Here is an 11,947-nt window from a genome sequence, read left to right as displayed (position 1 = left end):
GGTCCTCCCCGGCCCCCGAGCCGGCGCTGGGCCCCACGGCCCCGCCGCGGCCCCCGGCCCGCCCCCGGCCCGCCCCCCGCGCCGCCGCACCGGGCCCGCGGCAGCGGCAGCGGTGCGAGAGCCCGAGCGGCGGGGAGCCCGGGGGCGGCGCCCGGCAGCGGCTGCCGGCGGTGGGTGGGTGGGCTGGGGCCGGGGAGAGGAGGAGGGGGCCAGAAGGGGAGGGGGAGGAAGGCACCCGCCTTGTCCCCGGGGATGCTCCTGCCTCCTGCCCCGCAGGACCCCCGCCCGTGGACATGGCACTGCACCCTGGCACACACATCGGAGAGCGCTCCAGTGTCCCCTCATCTCTCTAGGCTGGCCAAGACAAAGAGCAGTCGGCTGGCACAGAGCCTGCAGTGAAGCACTCAATTTGTGCTGCCCCTGCGCTTGGTCTGGTGTGTTTGTTCAAAGTGTCTTTCATCCAATTTTCTGAGGGCCCTGCCCAACTCGCCATGATGGGACACAGCATTTGAATTGATATCAATAGCTCTTGAGATCTACTGACAGCAGCAATCGGGACCTTTATTGACCTGCTATTAACGGCCTCGAATGAGCTTAATAGCTGCTGGATGCATCTCCAGCATTAATGGCGTGGCACATTCCAAAGTGATGCTCAGCATCACCAGTTTCTCATTTGTACCTGTGCCCACCAGCGATGAGCCAGGTGCTGCCTGACCATGCACACCAAATAAAGTCTCCACAAATGCCTGTATTAACTACACTTTGTGACAGAGATCCAAAACAGCTTCATGTTTTGAGCATGTAGCTAAATCAACACATGGGACTGAGCAAAAGCTGCTTAATACTGGGAAAGGACATCCAGGACAGCAGTGACGACCATCTAGTAAGATTTCTTTGGGCACCAGGAGGATGATTGCTGATGTTCCTTGGCAGGTGTTGGGAGTTGCCCAGTTCTGGACAGCTCAGAATGACACCAGCTGTGCCTCCTCATTTGGTTTCCACAGAAAAGCTGGGTTAGATGGCAGTGTAAGTCTGTGTACAGAGTAAAACCACATTCCTGTGTTCTGGGTTCTGGCTTTTATCCAAGGTGGGTGGGCACCTTCACCTGACTCTATTCAGGGAAAGCCAATACTTGTGCCACTGGCATGATTCATGTGTGGTCAGCCCTCAGCATTAACTAAATCGGTCTTGCCACATCCTGCTGCAAAGGGAGTTTTCCACTTGTACAACAGGATGTGGAGTGAAAACCAAATATCAATGTGAGCCACTCAGGGCAGCAGCCCTCATGCAGAGAGGGCTGGTCCTGCCCCACCTGGGCAGCAGACAGTGACAGCTTTGCCTTGTTGACTGTCCTGCTCTGGATTTCCTGAGCAATGCAGTTCCCTGTGTGCCATAGGCTGGACACACTCAGCTGCCCTGGCACTCACATCTCTGCTTTTGATCCAGGCACACATTCCCCAAAGCTTTGGGTGGCTGCCTGGTGTCCCACCTGCCGGGGTGAAGGGAACTGGGTGGGGATCCCTGGCTTTGGGAGGGTTTTTGTCACCCACAGCTGTGTGCAAGCCTGGGAAATGGGCTCTGAGCCTGCAGCCAGGTGATGTGGGGAGCTGGGAGCAGGGAATTGAGGCAGCTGGGAGGGAGCTGGCTGCTCAGGGGACTGAGTGAGCAGGGAAGAGCAGGCTGGTGGAAATGGCTCTCCAGACAGCACAGGATACCTGGGAAGGGACCTGCACCCAAGGTAGGTCGGTGGGAACGGGGAGCACCTGTGGGTGTATGGCAAAGGGATGGGGGAACACCAGGAAGGATGCTGGAAGCTCAAGGCTTTCTTGGGCTGGGCATGGGCTCCAGCAGTGCAAACACAACCCAAACAAAGAGGTGAGGATAAGAAAGGAGCTTATTTGTAGGAAAGGAAGCAGAAATTGTGCCTCTGCTTTAAAATGGGAATGAGGGGAGAAATGACTTCTACTCTGAAGCACTGAAGAGCTTTTTGTAGCACCCTGTAGGATGAGATATGACAAGCTGATGCTTCCCATGTGATCCAGTTATTTAATGCAATGTGCAGCCCTTGGATGTGTTAGTGCTTAACCATTACTGTTAAAACATTAAAAAGCTAAACTATAAATAGCTTCTACTCTTCAACAGCTCCCAAGCTAAGTTTTTGGCTTCTTTATGTATTGATGTGTATGCACAGAGATGTGTGTGTATACATGTATTTAAAGGCAAACAGCAGACAGTGGAGTTTTGTGCAATAGTCATACTGAATATCTGAAATGCTCCCATTTTTAGATTACACCACAACTGGAAACAAGTGGGCTCTCAAAAATACCCCTGCTGGGATAAGGCAAAACTTTCTTGAGGGTTGAACTTGGGAGGAAATATAATAATGACTCAATTTCTTGGGGGAAGGAAAAAGAAAAAAAAAAAAAAAGAAAGAAAAAAAAAAAGAGGCAGATATATGCCTCAAAGAAAGACCAGAAACTAGATACCTAATTATACCCTGCAGTAAGCTGTCAGAAACTGGCAGCAGTGGGAGGGAAGGAGGCAAAGCTGATCTCAGGGAGTTGGAGCATAATCTGCTCCAACCATACTTAAAATGCCTTTTGTGTGGGAGAGGAAGCTTCTGGGATCCTCTGCCCCACACTTTGTGCTGCACTGATCTCACCCATTCAAATGGTCAGGGCTGAAGTTACAGATAAGTTAAAAAAAGTTTCACCTGGCCAGCACCAAAATTCAACAGTGCCTTGGCTTCTGAACACAGTCTTTGTGACTAAACTGCTGATCCTGTTATGGTTCAGGGAATGCAGATCCTCTTCAAAAGGGCATACAAGTGTTATCAGTCTATTGCTTGTAATTACATTTTGGTTCAAAGAGCTTTCAATACCAGCAGAAAATGCCAAGACATTTCTTTTCATGCTTGCAGCAGGGTAGGAGCTTGGAGAGTGGGTTTGGGTTTTGCTTTTGGTGTTTTGTAGTTACCCAGTCTTAGCATAGAGCATGTATTGATCTGACCTTGATCCTAGAGAACATGTATGAACTAGATATCTGTAAGAACAATGCAACTGAATTGGCTGTTTCTAGATTATCAAAGATGATGGTTTCACCTAGCAGGATCTTTAATTTTCTGTTGAAATCAGCAGAAGCTTTTGGTTCTGGTCTGAAAGTTTGCCAGTTAATTGCTGAAGGGTTATCTTTCAGGGTGGTTCCCTCAAGAAAATCTGGTAATAGTTTGAAGAACAGGAAAAAAAGAAAAGCAAACAGGATTTACCCTAATCATGTTTTAGGGTAAAGGTATGAAAGAGAGCAGGATAATACCCATTAAATGTACACACAGGAAGTTAAAATTTATTTCAAAGAAAACATCTTTTATTATTTTCATATGTGCTTGAACTTTTATTATTATTTTACGTATGTGCTTGAACAAAGTATCAACTCTGTAACTGCATTGAAATTAATATGAAATCTAAAATAATCACAGTTTGTGATTTCTCTGAATGATACAGAATCACTCTTCTGTAGTGCACATGACACAATCTGAAACATTACCATTTAGTGGAGGGGGAAAGGCATGGCAGGATTAGGATGGGAAGGGAGGGGACAGCAGTGTTATCTGGTGCCCTGAATGCCAGGTTAGTAGTTGCATGTGGAATAAAGGAATTTACTTCTTTGGCCACCATGTTCTTGCAAGCCATAAAAGCTCTTTGCTTCAGACCCAAAACAAGGCCTATCCCTTGGTTCCTTCCTGCTTTTCTCAGCTGAAAACTCCCTTCTGGCTTGACTAAAACCTGTTCACCTTTGGAAGATGGAGCTGTTAGCATCAGGTCTTTGCCCTGCTTGCTGCACAGGCCAGTGCACCATGTAAACATTAAGCTATTGGATGAGCAGTGCAGTCCCCTCTCCTGCTTAGTGCCATAATCTGCACAGAAGGATGTCTGCCCCAAAGGACAGAAAAACTGCTTCAGAGACACCACTTCTGAGCAAGACAGGAGACAAAGGAAGAGTTTTGTTCCAGCCATGCTGGAAGCTAATTCCAGGAAGCAGAAGATCCAAGGAAAAAGGATTTCACTGAATTCTGGCAATAAGACATGTCCACAAATGAACTGGAGACAAGCTACAAGCCTGTACAGCCCTCTAGCACAACTCATGGAATACAGGACACCTGCCAAGCAATTTCATTAACAGAAACCTTTCAGAATCAAGCCAGTGTCCAAGACCAGCTGGAGGAGCCAGATTTCCTACTCCATCCAGTGGGTCTGTGCAATTCCCAGGCAGGGACTTGGACAAAGTGCACTGTTTCAAGGAGCTGAGAAGGGCAGGAGGAGAAAGGTCTTTGCATTGCTCACACCAAGGGCAGCCCATCTGGCTAATTAGTGCAGAGAGCAACAAAGCAGAATTTTTTATGCAACCTTACTTGGTATGAATCAGTGAAAGGGTACAAGATATTTCTAGATTCTCCTCCCTTCTGTTCAATTTCAACTTGCAAGCAAAGCTTTTTTTTTTTTTAAATTTCTTATCACTGAAGTTCCTCCTATGCATTTTTAAGACTCACAGAACACTGGTGGGGGAAAAAAAAGAACAAATCCAGAGCTAAAAGCAGATTTGGCATCTGAAGCAGATTCACATCAGTCAGCTCACCTCCCCTGCTATTCCAAAGATGGAGATGCCTGGCTCCTTCCCTGTGCAAATCCAAACCTCTTCCTTCCTTGGAAGAGGTGCCACAGCCCCCAGGGCACAGTGGTTCAGCAGCACCTTTTCTCTGAGTAGCTGGCACCACATTTTAACAAGGCAGAGCTCTGCCAAAGGCTGGCTGCAGATGGACAGACCTCAGCATTTCTGCAGTCAGCACCCACACACTGAAGGTGTGGCTCGTTTTCCCTGCCAGCAACAGCTCCCTGACATCTATCCCTGAGGACCATTCCAAGGAATCCTGTGGAAGTTACCACCCAAGGCAGCAAGCACTGCAAGCAAAGGGAGTGCTCCTCTTTCTGCAGTGGATGCAAAGCAAGGCTGAGGGACACTGGAGCTGCCCTGTGAATAAATGGGGTTTGGGCTCCAGTCTCAGGCCTTGCACAACCTCTCTGTGGAGAGGTGCTGCAGCTAAAGGACCTTCCCTGTCTCACATCCCAATCCTCCCCTGTGCAGCTCTTCTGGGAATTGCAAACAAGCCCTTGTCTCGTGCAATGAGATGAAATGGTAATTTCCTTCTCTCTCCAGTGAAAGGAAAAGGATTCAGATCTGTGCTCCTCCCATTACAGCTGCTTTTAGAAGCAGCCAAGCAATTCTTGTCCTGATGAGAGAAAGGAGAACCCCAAGCAGTGGTAAGAGAGGAAGAAACTGCTTCCCACTGTGGATTTTGCAGGAGGGAAACACGTGCAAGGAGGTATTTTTTTGCTCCTATTCATGAAGCAAAGGACAGAGAAACAGAGAAGGAACTCCCTTGCCTGGGTGACTCAAAGAGCTCCTGGTTTGCTTCACACACAGAGCCTGGCAGTGACTTTCCTAGGAAGACACATCAATATTGAGAGGATGGAGAGTTGCTGGAGCAGAATTTCAGTGCACATGGAGGCTGAGATTTTAACTAAGAACTGGAACTTCTGTGCAGAATACCTTGTTTGCACCCTGTGTGTGAAGCTGCCTGGTAAAGCAGGAAGGAGGAAAGAAGAGGCAGAGCAGACCTGTTTCTGATACTCCAGTGTGATGTGAGCTGACTGTAATTAGGAAAACCAACTCAATTGTGCTGGCTCCAAGGCTTTTCATCATATTCACAGGCTGATTTGTGCTTCTAAAATCATAGTGCTCCTCTGGAATTAAGACATTCCCCACTAAGCCAAATCTTTCACATTAATTTCTCATGCAAACCTTGCTTATCTTCTTTGGAATGTCTATGGAGACACAAATCTTGTCTTTCTCTGGATAGCTTGAGCTAGGAGAGGCAACAGAAGGTGCATGTTAGGGAAATGTTCCTGGGCAGGCAGCTGCTAATTCATGTTAGGGGGATTCCATGTTAAAGAAAGAGGAGGGACCAGAGGTCAGACTGTATGGGGTATCCCTGAGCTGCAAACCACATGAGGGATGAGTGGAACAAAAGAACTGGAAGACAAAGACATTTGTACTCTAAAAGATCAGGCCTGGGGATCTGGGGCTCTGGTACCATCCTGGTTTGATGATTGATCTTTGAACCCTTGCATGCAAGGAAGGAGCAAAGGTGGACTGTGACTCTTTGTTTGGCCCTTGCTCCAAAGAAGGGTCCCTCCTGGAAGCAGTGCCAGCTGGAGCAGGTGGATGCTCCTTGCCACAGTTGGCATCAGAGTGGGTGCCAAAAGAGCCTCTTGCTGCAGCACTGAGTTCTGGGCCAAGACAACTCTGCCTATTCAATCCCTGTGGTGGTTTCCTCTGCTGCTGAGAGCAGGCTGCTGGTTCCCTAGTGGGAAAGCAGGGGTGCTCACAGAATGCTAAACAGGGGGGAGGGAACAATATAACTTTCACCTCAGCCCTGCAGCAAGTTGCTCTGGCTACTGCAGCTTCCTTTCAGGGCCCCTGCCTCTCCACAGCTGCCAGATGACTGCAAAACAGAACTTTGTTTCAGACTGACAGTGATGCAGTGGCAAATCCCCAGGCAAAGAGAATTTGGTAAAGTCTGTAGGCACTTATTCTTCACGAGGAGAATGTTAAGACTTAAAAGTCTCCTCTTGGCAAGGTGCCACCACAGCCCAGCTTCTGGTGTGCTGGAGTCACAGCCTGGACAAACAGCACATTGTACAAAAGGCTGATGGTGGCTCCTTGTGTGGGGAAGAGCTTTGCCCTCAAACACCTCACAAAGAGGAGGGTGGGCTCCCCTGATCTTTGCACACAAAGTGTGGAAAAGAATGAGCTGTGAGAGCTGAACAGAACTGGGATTGTTGGGACAAGCCTACTCCTTTTACCCTGTTTCCATTATGGCTCAATTATGGCTGGCAGCAATGTATGGTCACAGTTGAAAGTCTGTCAGCAGCTGTAAGGATGGCAGATGAATATCAGTAAAATTAAGGGGCTTTTAGTGCTGCAACAGGGAGTTTTCTCTAACGTTAGCTTGATTAGAAAATCACCCCAGATCCCTCCCCATTCTTCCCTTTCCAGTCCATAAAACCCCTTAGAGCAGCTCTTTAGGCACACCTGCCTGAACCCCTAGCTCCAGTTTTCTTTTTGAAAAGCAAGTTGCACAGCATGATCCACATCCTGCACCACGTAGGATGGCTCCAGCAGGCTGGGGTCGAAGCAGAAGTCCCTGTGTCCGTGGAACACTGTCTGTGCTGTTTCCTTGGGAACACCACTGCTGTGCTGGTAGACCCCAGTGCAGACCAGAATGGACAGGCAGGACTCCACTGGACTGCTGCAGTCGTGCCCCAGCTCCAGGGAAAGCTCAGCCTGGGCACAGGCTGCCTGTGGGCTCCTCTTCAGCCCAGCCTGCACCTGCTTCTGCCGAGCTGACTTGAGGTAGTTGTTGTAGAGGTTTGCCCCATAGATGTCAGACATAGGGTTGTCCCTGGGTAAGGTCACAGTGTGAGACAGAAATGAGAAATAAGCCTTGCAGCCCACAGCTTTTGCTGTGTAGGGTACAAGAAACTAACAAGCCTCTGTTTCAGGATGTGAGGCTCCAAGAGATAGCATGGGAATTTTGGTATTAACTTTAGAAATACCCAGAGAGGGAAAAAAAAGGCAAGCAAGCAAGCAAAAAAAAAAAAAAAAACCCAAAATAACAAACAACCCATAAAGAGCAGTCAGTATGCAACTCCCCAAGGAAACCAGCAGGGAAAAGTGTCTTACCCAACTGCATAGAGGTGTTGGATGGGAGTTTTCCAGCCCTGCTTCTCTGCCTGCTGCTGGATCAAGTGCTGGGCATAGCGGTACGTGACTGGGCTGGGTTTGCCAATCAGGGCCTCATACTTCAGCTCCCTGCCTGTCACCTTCTTGTAGATGCTCTCCAAGCAGAGAAGGAAAGTGCCATGGCCAAGCCTGCCCCAGAAAGGAGGTCATCAGCATCCCCAGTAACACCACTGAAGCAGCAAGCACTCCTTGGTGGAGTGCCAGTGCTCTGGCTTTTGCTTCTCCCCAAGTTTTAGTCTTTCTCATGCAGCTTTCATGTCTCTGCTTTATAAGATCAAGCTCTTAAAACATTCAAAAACACAGTAGGAAAAGATGATCTGCATGAGGAGGGTATGAAATTGGCTAAACCAAACAGCACACGTGCTTTTCACCTGGGCATCTTGGCTTCAGCCATCCACAGGAGGTCCATGTTGCAGGCAAGGACAGGCAGGTGAGGGTATGGCACATCCTGCAGCTCTGCCCCAGGGTTCCCATTGCTCAGGAGGACATCAGTGATGAGCTGCAGGCTTGTCTCCCACCTCACTGGCTCTCCAAACAGAACCACCCCTGCAAGATTTTGAGAGCTGTTTGCAAACTCACAGCATCCAAAAGCCCCCTGCTAGCAAAACCCCTCCTCTGCTGGGCTGTCCTGGTAAGTCCCAGAAACTGGCACACAGCACAGGGAAAAGCTGCTTTTATCCAGCTATTTCCAGCAGTGAGGCTGTTTCCAGGCTGTGCCCTCTGAATATGCTGCCCATGGATAGCAGTGAGCTGACAGCACAGCATTTGCTGCCATCCCAGCTGTCCTGCCCTGCTCCCAGCTCTGCTTGCTGCTCATATGTAAACACAGGCCACTGCTTACCTTCTATAGTGGGGAAGCCAGTGGTAGGAGGAGGCTGCCAGAAAAAAACAGGAAGGCTGGATTAGTAATACAAAACCTAATGCCATCTCCAAAACAAAACTAAAATGCCTCCCTTGAACCTGCCAAGGCAGTTCCATAATGAGGCAGAACAAAGCCACCTGAAATCCTGAAGGAATATTTTTTTTCCCCCTCCTCCATTCCAGATGGGATTTCACAAATCTTGCACTCCTGTCTCAAAGCTGGAGATGACAACCAAACCATCTTACCCCTCACTGCAAGGAACAGCAATGGAAGGCAGGTATGGCATGAGAAAGGAAAAGAGCCAACACTGGGAAGAGCAGAGGTGCTGCTTGCTCAGGTCAGTGCCAGGCTCTTCTAAGGGACCAGAGGCCAGCTGCCCTGTCCTTTTGCTGTGTGCTGTGACCACTCTGCACCAGAGCACCCCTTGTGCTCCTCATTTCCTCCAGGAAATTACCAGTTCCTTCGGCCTCCGGCTCAGGTCCACCATGTCCAGCAGGGGATATGCCTTCCTCAGGGCCTCTATGGTGACCACGTGCTTGAACCCCAGGCTAGTTCACACCATCAAGGAATGTTCTGGAGACTGATTTGATTGGTTTTGTTGGTTTGTTTGTAAATTACAGTTTTTCTTTCAGTTACTTGCAGAAGCATCTATAGGATTAAGTAACAGAGCAGTGTGATAATGCACAACCTCACAGGACACCTTCCACTGGGCCAGACTGCTCAAAGCCCCATCATATCTTGAATTCCTTCAGCTGCTGGCAGATTCTGGGGAAAACCTTATTCATGGGACAGATGGGAGTGATCTCTAATGGGTTTTGCCACGGCAGAATGGCAGGAGCACAACTTTATCTCAAAAGTGAAAGACACCTAGAGCTGACGGAGTGCTCACGGTCACACCCCACCAGCAGAGCAGCAAGCACAGGAGCCATGAGCGTGAGAAGCTGAACACGGGAAGCGAACAGGATGGAGATCAAAGCACCTGAGCCTGTCCCTAAGGTAAACCCACTGATCTTTGTGTCTCCCGGTGCCCCCAGGGCCTCCAGCGAGGATGCAGAATGCGCAAAGGATACTTGCGGGCGTTCTCCTCCACGGGTCCCTGCCCGTCCACCAGCACGCAGCGCTGGTGGAACTGTCTGAAGAGCTGCAGCGGGCTGTGGGACAGGATCACCTGCTCCGGAGAGACCTGCGGGCGGAGCAGAGCCTGGCTGGGGCCGCAGCTCGGATCCAGCCCCGGCCCCGGCCGGCCCTCCCGTTACCTGCAGCTGCAGCGCCCGCGACAGCTCCTGGGCCTTGGCCGAGGGCAGGCAGTTCCCGGCGTTGGTCAGGAACACCACGGGCACCCGCAGCCGCCCGCCGCCGTCCGCCAGCCGCTGGAAGGCGCGGCGGGCGGCGGGCAGGGGCTGGCTGCCCCGCACCAGCACGCCGTCCACATCCAACAGGAACCCGAAGCCCGGCGGCTGCAAGGCGAGCGCAGGGCACGGTCAGCCCGGAGCCTCCCCGCCCGTCCCCGCCACCGCCCCGCGCCCCCTCCGCGCACGCACCCGGCTGCAGAGCCCGCGGCAGGGCGGCCCCGGAGCCCGCAGCAGCGCCCGGCCGGCCCGCAGCGAGCCGCGCAGCGCCATCCGCCCCGGGCACCTCGGGGACGGCGCTGCCCGGACTACAACTCCCATCCGCCCCGGGCACCTCGGGGACGGCGCTGCCCGGACTACAACTCCCATCCGCCCCGGGCACCTCGGGGACGGCGCTGCCCGGACTACAACTCCCATCCGCCCCGGGCACCTCGGGGACGGCGCTGCCCGGACTACAACTCCCATCCGCCCCGGGCACCTCGGGGACGGCGCTGCCCGGACTACAACTCCCATCCGCCCCGGGCACCTCGGGGACGGCGCTGTCCGGACTACAACTCCCATCCGCCCCGGGCACCTCGGGGACGGCGCTGCCCGGACTACAACTCCCATCCGCCCCGGGCACCTCGGGGACGGCGCTGCCCGGACTACAACTCCCATCCGCCCTTGCGGCCTCGGGCACGGCGCCGGTTCCGGCCTGCAGCTCCCCCGCTTTTCCTCAGCCTTCCCCTCAAACCCTTTTCCCTACAGATAACTAAGGTTCTAAATAACTCTGGTCACTTTTTTGCTCACTCTTTGGCAGATTGCGTCCCTCTTTCCTGCACCAGGAAACAAATCTTGGTGCTGAATTCAGCTGAGGCCCATCCAAACCTGGGGAAAGTGGAAGGTGTGTTTCACATCCACGGAGATGAAACAATGTTTGTTTGTTTTCTGACTGGGCTTAGTGGAGTCTCTCCACAGGGCAGGTTTGACAAGTGTGACTTCAGGCATCAATTACACAGTGTAACTGTTTGTTTTTACGTTTCCACTTCCACAAACACCAACCTTAATTTGTTTTTCACCCGTTTCAGCACCCAGATCCCTATTGCAGAGCTATTGGAGCACGGACAACAGAGATACAAATTTGTACAGATGGTTATTCCTCCTTAGGTGATTTTGTCTTAACTGAATCACCTACTGTTTATTTTGTTTTTGTTGTTGTTGTTGTGATTTTCTTAATTTTCCAGGATCACTTTAATTTCTCAGAAGTGTTTGCAGCTCCGGCCTTGGAGACATTATTGAGAATATTTAGCTCTGTGAAGAACTGTACCAGAGCCCTCCACCCCTCGCCTTCCCTGCCTGTTGATCCAAAATAGACTTTCCGAAATTAGTGACAAACACGGGAGCCTTGTCACCCGAGTGAGTCCCTTTTATTTTAATTGTTGGCTTGCTTTTCCCCCCTTCCTTCCCATTCCCGAGGCTGGGAGAGGCATCCATCCCTATCGCAGAGACGATTTCATCGCTTGAAAAAAAAAAAACCCAAAATTTAGTGTATTAAATATCCAGGAGTTCCGGGGAGGGTTTTTGGGGCTGGGGGTTTTGGGGGACAGAGTTTTATCCCCTATTCCCAATGCGGGTTGTTATCCCGGCGCATTCCTGCGGGAGGAGCTCCCGTTCCACGGAAAGGGAAAAGGGAAAAGGAAAGGGAAGGGAAGCTGTCTAACAGGCTGGAGCACTTGTTTTTAAGGCAGCACAATTGTGTCTTTTTCCCTTCCAGCGCTGGGAATTTCTCTGTGACTCTGCTTGGAGCTTCCCATTCCTCCTGCTGCACATGGACAGATCTCCTCTGCAGCAGCTGTACCCCAAATTCCTCTGCTTGGATGTGTCTCCCACCCCCTTT

The 11,947-nt window shown here is 51.0% G+C and overlaps 1 protein-coding gene and 1 long non-coding RNA gene across 3 annotated transcripts in view; one reads left to right on the top strand and one right to left on the bottom strand.

Moving 5' to 3' along the window:
• Positions 1-3,335: 3,335 nt before the first annotated feature.
• HDHD5 (haloacid dehalogenase like hydrolase domain containing 5) lies at positions 3,336-10,707 on the bottom strand. Its single transcript, XM_079304751.1, has 8 exons — positions 10,264-10,707; positions 9,979-10,179; positions 9,793-9,905; positions 9,177-9,270; positions 8,702-8,735; positions 8,232-8,406; positions 7,801-7,989; positions 3,336-7,519 (listed from the first exon to the last, which is right to left on the bottom strand). The coding sequence occupies exons 1-8, from the start codon at positions 10,678-10,680 to the stop codon at positions 7,162-7,164; spliced, it is 1,581 nt and encodes a 526-aa protein (XP_079160877.1). The 5' UTR covers positions 10,681-10,707; the 3' UTR covers positions 3,336-7,161.
• LOC306801579 overlaps positions 10,093-11,947 on the top strand; it is a 15,677-nt gene continuing 13,822 nt past the window's right edge. Inside the window, exons 1-4 of one of the 2 annotated variants that reach the window (XR_013774136.1) lie at positions 10,093-10,202; positions 10,871-10,954; positions 11,295-11,466; positions 11,825-11,922. This is a non-coding gene — a long non-coding RNA (uncharacterized lncRNA). Of the gene's footprint in view, positions 10,203-10,870; positions 10,955-11,294; positions 11,467-11,824; positions 11,923-11,947 lie in introns of those variants that run through there. The other variant, XR_013774135.1, reaches the window with a different exon arrangement.

Source organism: Erithacus rubecula (genome assembly GCF_903797595.1).
Source record: "Erithacus rubecula genome assembly, chromosome: 4".
Taxonomy (NCBI): Eukaryota; Metazoa; Chordata; class Aves; order Passeriformes; family Muscicapidae; genus Erithacus; species Erithacus rubecula.
The sequence above is the reverse complement of the archived record's forward strand: the minus strand, read 5'-3'. Positions and strand labels throughout refer to the sequence as shown.